The sequence below is a fragment of the Crocuta crocuta genome, unplaced genomic scaffold (genome assembly GCF_008692635.1).
Source record: "Crocuta crocuta isolate KB4526 unplaced genomic scaffold, BGI_CrCroc_1.0 scaffold291, whole genome shotgun sequence".
Classification (NCBI taxonomy): domain Eukaryota; kingdom Metazoa; phylum Chordata; class Mammalia; order Carnivora; family Hyaenidae; genus Crocuta; species Crocuta crocuta.
This window is the reverse complement of record NW_027527977.1, coordinates 2,621,986-2,638,227: the sequence shown is the minus strand read 5'-3', so window position 1 is coordinate 2,638,227 and position 16,242 is coordinate 2,621,986. Positions and strand designations below refer to the sequence as shown.

The window sequence follows — 16,242 nt, the reverse complement described above, 5'->3', positions numbered from 1 at the left end:
ACGCATAAAATAAGTTGGTGGGAAAGGGGGAGGAGGTGGAATGGTAGTGATTTTATACAAGATTCTTAGATTACTCTTCTGAGCTTGGGAGGATAGTCGATTTGAAGACTCGAGGGCCATGTAGATATCACTTAATTTCCCAAGTTTGGGCTCCATAAAGTAGTAGTATGTAGGTAAAAAATGATAGTAATTTGTTTATTTTTTTTTATGAAGCACAAAAGCTACACTGCTCCACCAAAACTGAACATGCTTTTAATGTCTGAGCAATTTTGAAAGGATTGATTCAAGCGGACAAGATGACTGGCTGGCTGGTCTCTCTGACAAGTATTGGAATACTACTGGCAGGTGAGTAGGATGTGTTTTGAAGGGATTATAGATCGAGCACAACAAGTTACCTTGAGAACTACTTATTGATACTTAAAATTTTATTTGGGAGAAAGTCTTGAAGAGGCTGCTCTGGGTTTAAATTTTCTTTGCTTAGGGGCACTTGGGTGGCTCAGTCGGTTAAGCATCCAACTTTGGCTCAGGTCATGATCTCACAGTTTATGGATTCGAGTCCCGCGTCGGGCTCTGTGCTGACAGCTAGCTCAGAGCCTGGAGCCTGCTTCAGATCCTGTGTCTCCCTCTGACTCTCCCTTGCTCACACTGTCTGTTTGTCTGTCTCTCTCTCTCTCAGAAATAAACATTTTAAAAAATTTTTTAAGTTTTCTTAAAATTTACTTTTCTGTTTAGTAACTGAAGCTATATATTAAATAGCTATGCATATATTTATTCAGATGTATATGAATTAATGGTCAGTTGAGGTTGCTGTTCTAATCTAGAGCTTCTACCAATAACTTACAACCTTCTTTTTAGAATTCTTTTTTGAGCTATATGATGTAATTCTTTTCAGATTTTATTGCTCTATCTTCCTAAAGAGAATAGTTTATCTTGTCTTAGCAGTTAATAACTACTTGTATTAAACTCTTTTCTCAAATCATGTCTCTAATTTTCTCTGAATTTTCTTATCTTTGGTATCTTTTTATGGTATCTATGATCTCTTTCATTCCTGTTTGGTCTGCTTTAGGGAGAAGTATCTAACACACTTTGGAGGGGGAAGCATGGGCTGACCTGGCAGGGACTGCCGTGGATAATGGTGTTGATGTGGCTGATTCCCCACCACCCCTGGCTGTGCATTATGCCCCCTACATAAATGTACATAGAAGCCCTGGGCTAACCAGAGTTAGCATGGCCTGGATTATCCTTTGACTTTTCTGATAAAAGAACTGAAAAGTGTTCTGTTGATAGCACGTTTCCTATCTAGGACCTCAATGAAGAGCTGACTGATTTTTGATGGATCCTTGAATTGGCTTTGCTTTGACCAAGGCATGTCCAGGAGATTTTCAAAGATACGGGTTTGTCAGGCTCAGCCAATGGTCTCTATGGGAGAGCCCAACTGGCCTAGTATGTGTAGTCTACGGTATTATTTTCAAGGAAATTCCACACTGATCCATGCTTCAGCCTCTCTCTGAGCAGGCAAGGCAAAAATCTACAGAATTTTGTAACCATCTGGGAGTCATTCTGTCATATATTCAAAAGGAGGAAACTAGAGGATGGTATATTGAGACAGGAAGATTGAAATAGGAACCAAAACTTCTAGACATTTATCCTCTTCTCTGGGAAATGGATGTGTAAGAAATAAGTGATGACTAAAGTAGGACTACCTTGATTAAAGGATGGGAAAGAGACCAGAGATATTATGTCTTTAATTAGGAGCCAAACGTGTCCTTGAGGTCCTTTCCAAAGAAAGTAGGAATTCAGGATTATTCTGGTGAGCACTAGGTTTTTGGATGCCCAAGACGAGTGGATCAGTCAGAACTTTCCTTAAGATGAAAGTTTTGAAGGTGTGATCCCCAGACCAGAGCACCTGGTCACAGTTCTCAATTCTTGGGCCCTACCCTAAACCTGCTGAATCCGAAACTCTGGGGTGGGACCCAGCAACCTGTGCTTTACCAAGCCCTCCTGGTGATTCTGAGGATGTTAAATTTTGTTGTTATAACATTAGGGAAGCAGGTGTATTGAATCTGAACTTCAAAACCACTGTTTTTCTTCTTTACAGTGGCTTCCCTGAGTTTCCACATCGAGCCTGAAGAAGGTAGTCTTGCAGGGGGAACGTGGATCACAGTCATTTTTGATGGTAGGTTTGCGTGTTATCAAATGCAAGTTTCTTATTTATTGGTATTAAGATTGCTAAATAATGAGTCTTTGGTTTTCTTCCTTGGCTAAGGACCGGTGTAAAAGAGGGCCTGCAGGGTGTTGGACCCACTGACTGACTTCTGTGATTCTACATGCTCACTTGCTGATGTCACAGAAACAGAACACATCACACCATTATATGCCCGTGTCCACCTTCTTATCCCAAGCTGTCGGGATGGGACCCTAGGGACCCTAAATGAGATGACATGGAAGCGTGCAGCATAGTATTTAGCAATATGTTCCCCAGAATCTTAGTTATCTTCCTTGCAGATGATTCTTTATGTGGGAACTTCTTTTTTTTTTTTAATGTTTTATTTATATTGAGAGAGAGAGAGACTGCAAGCAGGAGAGGGGCAGAGAGAAATGGAGACAGAATCTGAAGCAGACTCCAAGCTCTGGGCTATTAGCACAGAGCCCCACGTGGGGCTGGATCTCACGAGCCGTGAGATTATGTAAGCTGAAGTCTGATGCTTGATTGAGCCACCCAGGTGGCTTAGTTTACCCACCTGTACCAGGGTAAAGAGTAATTTTTAGGGCTGAAAAAGTCCTCGACTTAAGTGGATGGACTTGAAGAGATAGAAATCTCTTTTTTATAAACTTGTAAATGAGACCATTCATTAACCTAGCAGTCATAAATGCATTTGGAAATGAGGAGTAGTAATTTAATCCTTAGGCAAGTTCAGTGTTTCACATTGCCCGTGTGTGGCCATGTTTTTATGTTCTCCTGTGTGGATTACAGCTCTGTTTAACCTGAAATTCCCCTTTCCCTTATGTGTAGGTTTGCACATGGAGCTCCTTTATCCCAGCAATGGCTCTCAGCTGGAGATCTACCTGGTGAACGTGGCTGTGCCTGCCCTACCGAGCATCCCTTGTGACGTGTCTCCTGTCTTCCTGGATTTGCCAGTGGTGATGTGCAGGACCAGGTACTCCTGTCAGGGTGTGAGAAGATAGCACAGGTTGAGTGCTGTGGTTATCTCAGTAGTTTATGGCAGAGCAACTGTTGCTGTGACTGTGGTTAGCAGCTGCAGCTTTAAAGATGTTGCAGGTGAATACACTTCTTCAGAGTTCCTTATCAGCGCTCTAGGGCCTAAGGGAGGATGAGACTCCAAGAAAGAATTTTGAGAAAATTGAGATATTTATAAGAAGGGGTTGAATTGTATTTTCTTGTTGTTGGTAAGGAACTCTATCACTATCAAGATTTCGATAAATCGTGCTGTTTTGCCATCTAAAGAACTTCTCTTTTGAAATAGGCATAATTGTAATGATCATGCATAAACCCAGAACCAGTTAGAAAGGAAAGCTGCTTTATTCCTCAGTGTATTTTTATTTTGGTGTGATTTGTACAGGATTCTAGGTAATCTATTGTCCTCTTTAAGGTTTTTTTTGTTTTTGTTTTTGCTTATGAAGCTTCTAGTTTATTTTTGCCCCACATCTTAGAGATGCTGCGTGAAAGTGGATCATTGGTTAAGACCAAAAAAAAAAAATCATTTTGTTTTCTGTTCCCTCATTTAGGAAGGCTCCCCATCGTCCATTTCTGTCTACAGAAATCCTAACCTGCGAATGTCCCCTCTTCCCTGAACATACAACTGAGTGTGATCTTTCCTCTCTTTGAAAGAGGGACAAATAGGGACTGAAATCCAGGTGATGGTTACAATAGCTTTGAGCAGGGAGCCCCGTTTGTAATTAACACAAAGGCATGGCAAACACGTTTGGCCTCAGTAAGTAATGTAATTAACACAAAGAGTGGCCTCAGTGGCCCTCTTCCTCAGCTCTATGTCTCTCATGACATTATGCCAGTTCATGTCTCCGATTCATCCTAGAGTTAAGTGCCTTGAGAATACGGGATGTGTTTAACGCCATCCTTGTAGTCCTTAGGATATTTAGCACAGTATCTTGTGAGAAGATGTTCACAGATGTCCATTGAACTGAACTTCCTTACAGCTCTGCTTTTGGTTTTTAAACTGGGTTTATATTTTCCTTAGGTTTTATGGTATACATGGGCATAGAATTCCTGCAAGAACTTGCCATTAAGTACATCAAAACTGAAGATCTAGCTCCTCAATCCCAACATACTAATTATTTTATTTTTTAAAAAATGTTTATTTTTGAGAAAGGGGGGGAGAGAGCGAGCACGAGCGAGTGAACGCAAGCGAGCTGGGGAGGGGCAGAGGGAGAGGGAGGCAGAGAATCCAAAGCACGCTCAGTGCTGATAGCAGAAAACCTGATGCGGGGCTGAACTCCCAACCCCATAAGCTGAAGTCTGACACTTAACCAACTGAGACTGAGCAATACTGATTAGTATGGGTGCCCCCATAGTAATGATTTTAAGATGTACCATTGATGTAAATAATTTTTTTTTAGAGGAAAAGAAACACTGCGTCTTAGATGTACTCATTGTTTAGAAAGTATCAAGTTCAGTCAACACTCGAATGTGAAAAAAACACATTTTATCATCAGTACTGTCATATTCATTACCATAAAGTTGTATCTGCTTTAATCAAAACAGGCATGTTAGCTCTAAATCAGTACTGTCTAATCAAAACATCATGCAAGACACAAATGTAATTTAAAATTTTCTAGTAGCCACATTAGAAAGTCAAAAGAAACAAGTGAAATTAATTTTGATAATTTAACTCTACATATCCAGAATATTTCCTATGTAATCAGTAAACAAATTAATTATACACTTTATATATTTTTTGCACACCAAGTCTGCAAAGTCCAGTGTATATTTTATACTCCTAGCACATCTTGTTTGGGACTAGTCACACTTCAAGTGTTTAGTAACAGCTATGGCATTGGATGGTGCAGATTTAAATACTTAAGGTCATACTGAAGGTTTTGGTGAGAAGGTTCGGAGGTGCTGCACTTCTTAATGCTAGCTCCTTATCATGCCCTCTCTTAGAAAAATCAACCTGAATGGCAACATCAAAGAGACAGAAATCACTGTGATAAAGAGGAGAGATGGTCTAGGACTTTCTTAATGGATATATGAAGTGTTCATGGGCTGTTTGAGTATTGGGAAGTCAAGAGGTGTTTTTTTTTGGCAACATGTGAAATCAATTCCTTTTATCAGAAAGAGCCTAGGATTCAAGCTCTGCTTTGCTCCTGACTTATGGTGTTCACACAGATAAATATCTTAATCTATTTTGAACTGTCAAAAAAATTTTTAATGGAAGCTAGGATGAGATTATCAATATCCCTTCCAAGTCTTAAAGTCCTATGAATTTACGATTCTGACAAATAAGACAGACTTTTTTTTTTTGGAATTTTAAGGACTTTCAGTAAAACAATTACAACATTTTGCTGAAGGATCCAATCTTTAAAGTCTAGTGGGTGAGTGGATCTAGAAGGCAAATAGTGAGACGGAGGAATCCTTGGTTAGTGCTGTTTCGCAGGGGCAGGGAGGAAATTTGAAGTGGTCAGGTGGGGCAGCTGGCTTTGGTAATTCAGTCTTTGATTCGCAAGGACGTCCACTTTCTGTCCTCAGATCTCTGATGTCGGAAGCACATGAGGGGCTGTACTACGTGGAGGTGCACTCTGGGGGACAGGTGGTAGGCAGCCCAAGTCCAGGACCCTGGGATGGCCGTACTTTCCAGGTGGGTTCTAAGGATAGAGGAATGCGTGTTTGCTGAGCCTGAGGATGTGTTTGTGCTATCGACAGGCATGTTATAAGTCAGTCAGTCTGCTTCGTCAGGGTAAGAAGGACGGTGGATGATGGTTGTAGTGGAGTTTCTGAGTCTGTACCAATGTAAGTTAAGTATTGAACACTTGTATGTCAGGCTCTTTGCTTTATGTACATTAATTTGATGTTCACAACAATTATATGGGGTAGCTATTATCCTGGTTTTACAGATGAGTGACTTGAGGCTCAGGGAAACAAAATAATTTGTCCATCTCATCAATAATTTGGCTGTGTCATCTAGGTAGTAAATGGCAGAACTAGGAATTTTCAAATATTAATTTTTAATTTTTTATTGACATACAATGTCCTATTTCAGTTGTATATCATCGTGATATTTTTATACATTACAAAATAATCCCCATGATAAGTCTAGGTTAGAATCTGTCATCATACAGAGTTATTACAATATTATTGACTGTATTCCCTCTGCTGGCAGGAATGTAAATTGGTGCAGCCACTATGGAAAACAGTAAGCAGGTTTCTCAAAAAAATTAAAAATAGAAATATCCAGCAATTTCCCTTCTGGATAATTATCTGATGAAAATACAANGTGGATGATGGTTGTAGTGGAGTTTCTGAGTCTGTACCAGTGTAAGTTAAGTATTGAACACTTGTATGTCAGGCTCTTTGCTTTATGTACATTAATTTGATGTTCACAACAATTATATGGGGTAGCTATTATCCTGGTTTTACAGATGAGTGACTTGAGGCTCAGGGAAACAAAATAATTTGTCCATCTCATCAATAATTTGGCTGTGTCATCTAGGTAGTAAATGGCAGAACTAGGAATTTTCAAATATTAATTTTTAATTTTTTATTGACATACAATGTCCTATTTCAGTTGTATATCATCGTGATATTTTTATACATTACAAAATAATCCCCATAAGTCTAGGTTATGGGGATTTAAATTATCAATTTAAATTATCAATCTGTCATCATACAGAGTTATTACAATATTATTGACTGTATTCCCTCTGCTGGCAGGAATGTAAATTGGTGCAGCCACTATGGAAAACAGTAAGCAGGTTTCTCAAAAAAATTAAAAATAGAAATATCCAGCAATTTCCCTTCTGGATAATTATCTGATGAAAATACAAACACTGATTTGAAGAGATAAATGCACCTTTATGTTTATTATCTACAATAGCCAAGATATGAAAGCAGACCAGATGTCCATCAGTAGATGAATGGACGAAGAAGATGGGGTGTGCATATCTATAGATATGGATAATTGTATGATGGAATGTTACTCAGCCATAAACTCTTACCATTTGCAACAACATGGACAGAACTTGAGGGTCTTGTGTTAAGTGAAATAAGTCGAGAAAGACTAACACTGTATTAATTTCACTTAAATGTGGCATCGAAAAGAACTAGGATTTGAACATGCATTGGGCTCTAAATCCTCACCTAAACTGAAGACCATAGATGAGCTACAAAGATGATCATCATGAGTCAATGTTTCATTTTATAGCAGCAATTCTCCTGAGTCTTGGTAGGATGAAGGGATTGAGGATCCAAGTTCTACCTCCTCCTCTGCTTTGTGCGGTATTTCTGCTACTCTTTCCAACCAGAGTTTGAAAGGGCATTTGCTGATTGCATTCTCCTTCAAGCTCAGAGCCAAAAGGAAGCAGATAGAGGGAGAGTTGATGAGCTAATGCCTAACTTATTTTGGAGAAGCAATATGCATGCTCGGTCTTAATTTTATGTTTGGTTCAGCCTATCGTCCATTTCAGGTTAGTTTTACACTAATCTCTCAAAGGGAAGGTCCTAGACTTTTCATAAAAGGCTGAGGTTTGACAGTGCTCTTTGTGATGGTTGTACTTCCCATAGGGTGCCTCTGTTGAAGCGCTGTTCATAACAGTATTAGTCATTAGTGCTCTTTTTAGAGTAAGACTTCATCCCCTAAAATCATCCCTGTTACGATCCACTCTTTACATAGGCAGTCCACTTACAAATTTGGAATTTTCTGTCAGTTCACATTTAACAACTTGTTTCTCACTTCAAGAGAAGCTTGTTTTCTGGAATTTTGCTTCTGCACATATGCGGCGGAAAGAAAAAAATCATTCTTCTTAAGACCCACACCACTACCTCTACACTGTCTCTGTAGATGGAACGCAGATGGATGACCGGGCACCCTCCCTAACCACCATGCTGTTTTTGGTTTTGATGTTCCTTTCACCCCAGATAGTAGTTTTCCTACTTATTAAAGATCAGAAAGGAGAGCAAGGGGAGAGAAGAGAAGCACTTCCGAAAATTGCACATTAAAGAAAACAAGTCCTCGAGTGCTTCGCCTAGCTTGGCGAGTTGATGAAAAATCACCAGGGGACGCAGTTAATGAGAGGCATTCCAAGCTAAATAAAACGCGGTGTGTGTCTTTGTTTTGGGGCTGGGGGAACTATGAGTATTAAAAATTAATTCCATCTCGCCAGTCCACTTCAAAGAGCCTGCTGCAGGCGCTGACAAGTTTGAACAACTCGCAGAAGGTTCATCAAGCAGCTGGTGGCTGTGGCTTCACTATCCTAATCTGCTGTGTTTCCTCTCCCCCATCTTGCTGCCGCTGACCTCACTCGGGCTCAGGGATCAGCATGAGGGAAGCTTGATTTGGAAGCTTATTAATTTTTCACTTTGTCATGTCTCCAGCGTGGTGGGTAGATGGAGCCTGTTTTCCTTAGAAATGTACCATTTTTATGTCCTGTCGGCTCAGAGGGAATCACAAGTGAAGCTCTTTCTGAGGTTTAACTCTCAGCCACCCCACCATGTTGAGGAATGGGAGGGAGTGATCAAGGAGTCACTCTATTTCCCCACTCCCCTGTCCCCGCTGCCACACTTCTGGTGGAAAGCTTATAGACTGAGTAATAGATCTTACTTTTTAAGCTGGAAATCCAGAGGCACATACCCTTAGTTGGTCTGGACTCGACTGTAACTTTTGCCTCTGCTTTTAATATCTGAGAATGGGCAGTGACCACTGCTCAACCTCATGAGGCTCCTAGGATGTATTTCCAATAGCAATGACAATAGTGTGAAGAGCACCCCAGTGAGGGGTGAAGGCCGGGGTATAGTAGGAGGTTGGGAGGCCAGGGTGAGGAGTACATGTTTGGCAGGTGCATGTGGATTGCATTAATCCTTATCATTTGGAGAGGTAAGTGCCAGCTCCTAGTTGGTGAGGTCATTGCATTCTTTCTTTGACCTCCTGACTGTATGTACTTTCTGTGACCTGTTCTCTACCCCTTTCCTTTAGAAAGGAGGAAACCAGCCTTGATGGCAGGCTGTGTAGCTATGTGGATCAATACATAAAACTGACACTTGCCGAACCACCATCAGCTTCACTGAAATGTCTGTTGGTTCTCTCTTCTGATTCGGGCTGTTGATTAACAATGGAGTTATTCTTTGGTGATAGTCTGCCTGGGAAGGTGGACTCCTGGGATGTTGGAAGCAGACCAAGCTAAACAATTTGCTTTCGCTTGATTTCTGAGTGAGAAGCAGTGTAGTTTATGGGGGAATGAAGGCTGTCTAGGCATCTAGAGGAAGTTGAGAGTGAGGGCATCAGGAGGGGGGAAACCAAGTCTTTTCCTGAAATGTCATTAGCTCATGGGTCAAACTTTGGCCTGGTCAGTTTATCCTTATGCTTCTCTGTTCACACTGGGCCTGACTATGAAATGCACTGGTCTTTGACTAACTCAGATGCCTATAGGTGAGATGGAACTGCTGGAATTATCTTTTTCTCTCCTCTACTTCCAGGTACCATATCAATCATCTCAGATGGGGCCACTCTATTCATTCACAAAAATTTGAGTGTCTTCTATATACCATGCTATGCACAAGAATATAACCATGATTGAGTAAAGCACCGTCCCTGCCTTTCTAGAGGTTGTAAATAGCAGAGAATATGTTTTGGAAGAAGGGATATAGAAAGATGATTTGGAGGGCCATGACCAGGCTTTGATAGGCCCCCACCTCTTCATCAGGGCTATCTTTCTCCTTCTCAAAGAGTAATATTTCTTCCCATGCCTTTAATCATTTGAATCCTTTTTTCTCCCAATAGGCACCATCCATTTTCTCAAACACCTCACTTGTGTGCCTACCCAATTTCCAGTTTTTTGTAGCTTGGTCGTTCCTACCAAGGTGTTGACTGATAATTTAAGTTACAGTCCTTTCAATTTAAGTAAGCATTTTTTTTGCCCAGAAAAGTTGTAAAATCTTTCAAGCTTCCAAGATACCAAGTTACAATAATGGAGTTCTAAAGGTGGCCTATCTACCTGTCTTTATGGTGAAAAGTGGTCCTGGGTACGGCAGGTAGTTTGGTGGAAACAGACTTGCCAAAGTTTGGGCAATAACATTCCCTTAGCTTTCTTGGTGGAGAAACCATAATAATACACTAACTCTGCTTCACACATCTAATATGGGGATAAAAAAATAGATGTAAGTTGATTTGAGGAAGTTTAACCATTTACCACCTTTGACTAGTGTTTGATGAGGAATGACTTTTGCTTCTTGTCTGTGGTTGTGATGTTCTAATGTAAGGCTCCCTTATGATGACCTTTGCTGAACAGTTTTCCAGGTCACAGACACCCGTTGTTTACCAAGTTACACCACCGAGTGGAGTGCCAGGTAAGAACTCTTGTATTAAAATAGGAATAACTATGGATCCCTTTGCCAAAGCTATTGAAAACTCTTCTACCCAGGAGTGTGCTCTCTATAAATGGGAACACTGAACTTCTCTGATGCTGGTTTGAAAATAAATGTCAACTTCTGGATTATTTTTAATCTGGTTTGGTTTCAACCGGGGGCACTTTTCCTCTGTGACTTCACTGATCACAAAAAGAATCCAGACACAAAAAGGAAAGAGGGCAGCAAAATCAAACCAGTTACTGCCAGAACATGGAAGAAAATAGAAACCATCATTGTTAATTTTACAATCATCTGCATAATAGTGAATCTTTATTGAACTTTACTGCGATCCAGGCTCTGTTCTAAGCTTTTGGTATATACTATCTTACTAGATCCTCACAAGAACCTGATGATGTAGGGACTATTCTTCTCATTTACAGATGAGGACATGAGATATCAAAAGGTTAAGTAACTTGCTTAAAGTCAGCTATTAAGTGTACAGCCAGGATTTGCACCCAGACAGGCAGAATCCAGAGTGGACAGGTGTACCCAATATTTTGTTCTGCATTGAATGGTGTTGCATACCACATGCAAGCAAGCCACCAGCCCTGATCCTTAAGCTGGGGGTTTGTTTGTGAGTTAGAGGGCACATGGGCATGCAAAGGCCAGGGGAGAGAAGTAAAGGAGAGAGAGATGGCTGAGATTGACATAAAAGAGGGGATTGCAGCTAAGAAATAGATTCAAGAATTGCTAAGCTTGCCTTACAACTAAGTAGTAAACACAGCTAGGATTATATATAATTCTCTGTCTGATTCTTGGCAAATTCCTAGGTCTATTTTAGATTTTCCCTTTGTTCAGGGTTTCCAGATGGTGTAATTATAGGAATACAAATTGCTAAATGTTTATATGTAGTTGTATCGAAATGCATAAACTCCTCTAGTTTTGAATGGCTTGACTGCTCAAGAATGTCAAAATGAATATGAGTTGCTGAAAAGTATTCGTATGTGTGTGTGTGTGTGTGTAAATTATATCTTGAAGAATGTGATTCCAGCATGATTTTTTTTAATGCGGGTTATTCAGAGATCTGTTCCTTTCCATTTGTCTGAATAATCAAGACATGATCATGTTTTATTAAAAAGAAAATATGGTCCAAAAATCACATGCAGACGTTTGGGTCCCTGCTGCTCTGGTGTCAGAAAGCTCTTGTTAAGAAGGCAGAAGTCTGCAGGGTGAGGGATGAGGAGGGAGCCTGCCATGAGAGGTGTGAAGTGGGTGGTTGGCTCAGCCGGATCTGTCAGGCTCGTTTCTCCCACCCAGTCCGAGAGCTGCACACTGTGTCTTCCACCTTCCGGGGAAACGGTTGGTGGCTGGCCTTGTTGCAGCGGTCCCTCTGGGTAGGATCCATACGGCAGCATCTTTGAAATGACTTTCCAGACAATTACTCTCATTTCATTTGGGAAGTCTGCCCGGAGTAGCAGCCAGGGAGATGGGGGAGGTGGTGGGGACAGGAGAGCTGACGTTCCCTTAGCAATTGAACTTCTACATGTGGTTAACAGTCCTCCACTGTGACGGAGAATCACCGAAATCACCTGGCACCATGGGCTGGCTTAGCCATTTCTCAGCCTCTATTGCACTTCTTTGTTTAAAAACCAGACTACAACTCACAGAATTCCCTATTTCTAGAATTTATTACCCATTTTTAAAATTGTGCCCAACAAAGCTAGAAGTCCTACCTATTAAAGCCAGGAAATTAATACTTTAGCTCTATTAAAATGAAGGGAAATTATTTTGCCAGTTGTTAATAGTAACAAAGAGTCTAGGCTTTCTCCATTTCTATGACCTTTGTCTAAGGCATTAGGTTCCTTATCCTTCTACCCATTCACCTGTACAGTGGTTCTCCTACTTTCTGGAAGGTTCCTATGGTTTCAGTGCCTGTCAGTCATCCAATGACCACAGATAAAAGTCATCTTGTATTAATAAAGCATGCACAGCATGAAGGGAACAACTTGGTAATGTTCTTTTGTGACTTTAAATGTGGCCATGAAGAGATTCAAAGTCTTCCTCCTTCAGTGACTTCATGAGCCCCTTAAGTGCTCTTTTCTTTTCCATCTTTGAGGTTTTACTTCACTAACGAAAACTGCTCTCATCTCTTAACACTGTTTATGATGCTACAAGAGGACACTGTATATGGCTAACTTCCTAATTATTGGGAAGGCACACATTTCCAGGTTGTGGGGTTGTTTGGTGAAATTGAACTATATCACTTTACTACAGTGTGCTTGCTTAACACTGCCTCATGTGGTTCTACAGAACTGAGTTTAGGTGTTTTCAACTATGGAAGAAATCATCTCATGTAGCATCCGGCAGGGGCCCCCAAACTTTTTGAGAAAGACTTACATCACCAATTATGAGCAGATTGAGTAGGGACAGTACCAAGAGTGCACGTTGCAGAGAGAGGGATTGCTGATGCCGGCACTTCCTCTTGAACTTGAACTCAAAAGAGGGGTTTTAGGTAAACACTTGTTACCTAGTGGAAATCCCTGTGAGTCACATAGAGGAGCCACCCACTGTTTTCAGATCCCCAATTTGCCCTCCCTTTGAACATGAGCATATTTTTTGAATGAATGAGATGTGCACTTGACCATCCTTTAAGCCATAATTCTATTCTATCTCATGCCTTCCTTAGTTCCCATCCATTTAGGTCATCCTTGACATTTATCTTTTGTCCTCTGACACATGGAAAAAAGTTTAATATCCCTGAAACCCATCCAGATCATCTGACCTGAATTTCCTTGGTTTTCCATATTAGCAAGTGTCCAGGGGAAAGTCTCATGAAATGCAGAACACTTTGTTCTTTTCTTAAAAGTTTTTTATTTATTTTTGAGAGAAAGAGAGACAGCGTGAGCAGGGGAGGGTCAGAGAGAGAGAGAGGGAGACACAGAATCTGAAGCAGGCTACAGGCTCTGAGCTAGCACAGAGCCCAACGTGGGGCTTGAACCCATGAACCGTAAGATCATGACCTGAGCCGAAGTTGGACGCTTAACCGACTGAGCCACCCAGGTGCCCCCAGAACACTTTGTTCTTAAATCCCATGTTCAGTGATGGTCTACACACAGCCAAGAGGGTAAAACAAGTCAGTGTATGGAAACGGGCCCTTCCTCCTGAAAGCCTCATACTTCATAGAACAGGGAAGAACCTGTTCTTCTGTGCTCGCTGCATAGCTGATTAACTCTGGGGTTTCAATAATTATTTTAGGCTTTCTAATATGTAACATTGATCACTGGGTCATACGTGGGGCTCCTTTCCTGTTGCACGGTTCGTAAGAAAGCATTAATATTCTGAGTCATGACCAGTTTGGCTGTATTAAATAGATGGCACCAAACAGAAATCATTTGTTATAATTTACAGATTGAGCTAAGTGTATTACATGTCACAAATCTTCTTAAAACAGGAGAACTGATACATGTGTATGGCTGGATTATCACTGGAACATCAGAAACCTTTGACTTCGATGCAGAATACATTGATAGGTAAGCATGTGTTAGTTGCTGTGTTCAACTAGTTACAGATATGCTGGATTGCTTCTGGAGACCAGCTTCCCCAATAGCAATAAATTGTGAGTAGTTGGCACAGAATTGCTGTTTTCCTCTTTGCAGTTTATGGTCCCTGGTGAGCTGGGCTTCAGCAAACTTTGTTAATGTAATTGCAACTGGTTGATTAAGTTGGTCCATTTATTTACTGACAACTAGTCACTCTGGGCTCAGCGTGAATTGTGCTGTAACTGCATTTGTGGGTTTTCTTTTTTGATTCTTCCCTGTCTCTTCCTTGGTTCTCAGGCTGAAATAATTTTTTTTTTTAAATAAAATGATGTGTGAACCCCAAAGACCATTATAACTTCCTTGTTGGGTTGGTATCCATTTGCACCTTTAGGAATTCTGTTAGTGTGATCAGAGGAAAATGTGGGAGAAGGTACTGAGACCCATGGAGTTTTATTCTTTTCTGGGAATGATGAGGATGGCCAATGTGACTTTCTTCACCAGAGACTTTAAAATGAAAAGTGGTACTATTAAGTCATGTGTGCTAGGGAGGGAGGGGAATAAGAAGGGGTGTGTTGAAGTTGTGTCTGGGGGAAGCGTTAGGCAACTGGGATTTTGCAATCTCTGGAGTAGTTATAGCCAGGATTGATAAGGTAGAAGAAACCTAGTCTTACTATAGCTGAGTGGATTCTATATACTTGTGTCTAGTTTTCCTTGTACTCCTAGAAAGGGTGAGGGTATCATCCTCTGTTCTGTCCCATCTCAGTGATTCTGCCTAGCTGAAGAGAACGTGATCTGGCTACTCTCCAGATCTATATTTCTGGCATTAAGTAGTGGTCCACTCTTCTTGAAAGGAAATGACTCTGTGGAGGATAGGAGCCACAAGTGCATCCTTAACAATATGCCACATTCACTGCTTGGTCCCCTGTCAGCCCTGGTCAGGGATACAGCATTTGAAAGGAGGAATGAAGGCATCAACTCCACAGTAGCTCTGGGTAGTCTCAATACAGCCAATGTGGATATGATGAAGATTTGGGGGGGAAAGGGAAACGCTCTTTCTGCAGAGTGAAAGTGTGGCCCATGGAACAGTGCTATGCACACTTACCTTCAGGCTGAGAGTTGATTCAACATCTTCTTAGGGGACAAGCTTTGGCCACCTGCAGTGATGCCCCATAATTACAGAGAAGAAGGCTCATAACAGTGTTCCTCTGAGTTTTGCCAGGAATTTTCACTGCGAGTCTTCCACTATTGTCTCTGGTCTTTTTTCTCTTATTTTTTATCCAGCCCGTTGATTTTGGAAGCTCAAGGAGACCAGCGGGCCACAGCCTGCTCTCTTGTAAACAGGCAGACAGGAAGCCGGTGAGTGTCTTTTCTGCCTACATATGTGCTTTTAGGTTCTTCCACGTGGGTTTCACACACACACACACACACACACACACACACACTTGTGTTTTTTTAGAGAGAGAGTGTGAGAACACGAGCAGGGGAGGGGTAATGGGAGAAGGAGTGAGAGAATCTTATGCAGGCTCCATACCCAGTGCAAAGCCCTACTCAGGGCTCCATCTCCCCAACTGTGAGATCATGACCTGAGCCCAAATCGGGAGTCGGATGCTTAACCGACAGAGCCACTCAGGTGCTTCATACACCCACACACACCTAGTTTCTAAAATATAGATCACCCATAAGTCCTGACTGCCTTATCTTTAGACTTACTGGAAGATGCATGGTAATTGATTCAAAATGGGAATTGAAGTGGATTCTGAAACCTTTCTTGAAAACAAATAGCTAATACTAAGTGCTCATTACGGGCCAGACCCTGCTCTGACACTCTACATTTAAGTGACTCAGTATCCTTGTGAGTACATATGGTTATTAGTCCCACTTTATAGACGAGGAAACGGAGGCACAGCGCCACAGAGAGATCAAATATTTTGTCCAAGGCCTTGCAAAGAGGAAGTGGCAGAACTGGAATGAGTGCCTGGGCTGACTAGCCAGCCTCCAAGTTTATGCTCTTTTTTTTTTTTTTAACTTTTTTATTTGTTTTTAAGAGGGAGAAACAGTGCGAGTGGGGAGGGGCAGAGAGAGAGGCAGATACAGAATCTGAAGCAGGCTCCAGGCTCTGAGCTGTCAGCACAGAGCTGGATACAGGGCTCAAACTCAAGAATCACAAGA

At 41.3% G+C, this 16,242-nt stretch overlaps 1 protein-coding gene across 1 annotated transcript in view; it reads left to right on the top strand.

Moving 5' to 3' along the window:
* The first annotated feature begins 296 nt into the window (after positions 1-296).
* PKHD1 (PKHD1 ciliary IPT domain containing fibrocystin/polyductin) overlaps positions 297-16,242 on the top strand; it is a 487,578-nt gene continuing 471,632 nt past the window's right edge. Inside the window, exons 1-7 of the mRNA XM_077752866.1 lie at positions 297-345; positions 2,099-2,176; positions 3,014-3,158; positions 5,726-5,834; positions 10,477-10,534; positions 13,986-14,064; positions 15,355-15,429. Of these exons, the coding sequence (XP_077608992.1) occupies positions 297-345; positions 2,099-2,176; positions 3,014-3,158; positions 5,726-5,834; positions 10,477-10,534; positions 13,986-14,064; positions 15,355-15,429 (593 nt within the window). The remainder of the gene's footprint in view (positions 346-2,098; positions 2,177-3,013; positions 3,159-5,725; positions 5,835-10,476; positions 10,535-13,985; positions 14,065-15,354; positions 15,430-16,242) is intronic.